The sequence below is a fragment of the Pinus tabuliformis genome, chromosome 2_1, assembly GCF_031772625.1.
Source record: "Pinus tabuliformis cultivar Carrire ecotype Pingquan chromosome 2_1, CPIR1, whole genome shotgun sequence".
NCBI classification, from domain to species: domain Eukaryota; kingdom Viridiplantae; phylum Streptophyta; class Pinopsida; order Pinales; family Pinaceae; genus Pinus; species Pinus tabuliformis.
Window position 1 is genome coordinate 293489487 of NC_142299.1, and position 1522 is coordinate 293491008.

General features: G+C 42.1%; 1 protein-coding gene across 1 annotated transcript; it reads right to left on the reverse strand.

Moving 5' to 3' along the window:
- Positions 1 to 563: 563 nt before the first annotated feature.
- On the reverse strand, positions 564 to 1220 carry LOC149199949 (uncharacterized). The gene has a single exon (XM_089400782.1). The coding sequence runs from the start codon at positions 1218 to 1220 to the stop codon at positions 564 to 566; it is 657 nt and encodes a 218-aa protein (XP_089256908.1).
- Between the last annotated feature and the right edge of the window lie 302 nt (positions 1221 to 1522).

Below are 1522 nucleotides of genomic sequence, written 5' to 3' on the forward strand. Positions count from 1 at the left end.
TCATAAATTATTAAACTTAAAACAAACACTCTTAACTATCAAACCAACTCCACTGAATACACAAACCAATTTACAGTGCATTTGGTTTTAAATTCGTTTGTAAGGAAATTATATGTCACCCTTTTATATAATATACCGGATTTCCATACAGCACTAGCTTTTTAATAAAATCAAGGAGTCTTTTGGATGATGAGTATATCCCTCATAACAATACCAAACCGATAACCCTTTATTGTGATTGATATTACTCCAAAAACTTCGTGCCAGATTGTCACCGTTACTGACTTTATTACTCCAAAAACTTCGTGCCAGATTGTCACCGTTACTGACTTTATTGCTCCAAGCTCTGTAAGACTTGGTCGCATATTGAGGTATATCCAAATATAAGTGTTACAGGAGTAGGTATACTATTGTTATTTGTACTCTAGAGTCACAAACAAGTCCTGTTAAACAAAACATCTTAGTCTACATATGGTGGATTAAACGAAACCAGATGCCAAGAGAAAAAGAACTGTAAACTGGAGTGATGCCAGAGCTTTTCATCTGTGCTCATCTCTCAAATTTCATGAATATCTTGTACCCAACCATCCCTTTTCTTTGATGGTCTCGAGCTTGGGCGTCCACCGTAGCCTTCTGGATTTCACCAACTGCTTATAATCCCTCTGCAATTCACGAGTATTGCACAGACTGCCTTCAACATCATCTGAGGACTCCGTGCCTATTGCCTGCCCGCGTTCATCAACGTTTAACCGCCCGTCTTCTAGAAGCTTTGTAATAAAGTCCGCAGACACTTTGATCCGGGGTCCGCCTCGCACGTCGCTCTTCTCCATCTCAAACGGCTGGCACAGAGCAGACGCACGTTCAATACTGCGAAGCGGAGCTGAGAGGGGAGCGGTGGAAGTAAGCGGAGATTTTGGCGGCGGCGGTGGCGATATTAAGGAAGCGAGCGATAGGAGAGACAAGGGTGACTGAAAGAAGCGCTGGGGTAGAAGGAAGTACTTGTCGCCCACCTTCAGTTGGTCATCTGGAGAAAGAACTGGCGTCTTCTGGCCGATCCAGAAGGAATTGGAGTGACATATTGAATACTGAGGGAGTTCCTGCACGATCTGGGCGGCGCTGATGGGTTCGCTAAGAATTTTAACCGTGCCATCTGAGCAAATTACCTGGATGGTTTCCTGGTCTTTGCCTGGCATCATACAGGACCCAGGAAAGTTGCCCATTTTTTATTTTGTTTGGAATGGGCGATCAAAGCGTGAAAGCAGAAGTGGCGTGTCATATAAGTAAGCTTACTATAAGTAGGTCCTTTTAGTAAAGTGGAAGCGGGTGGGTGTAGATTCTGGGTAATAAATAAATCCTATGTTATCGGGTTGTATTGAGCTGCAGTTGTATATGCTTATTGTTTGATTTTGGTTTTGGTAAAATCGAACTGTAGGTATCGAATTGCAGGTATATACAGCTGCTCAATTAGTTAGGTTTTGGTAAAATTGAATACCAAAATTCAATTAGTTAGGTTTTGGTAAAA

Coding starts and splice junctions, on each gene's coding strand:
- LOC149199949 (XM_089400782.1), bottom strand. CDS start 1,220: ATGGGCAACTTTCCTGGGTCCTGTATGATGCCAGGCAAAGACCAGGAA.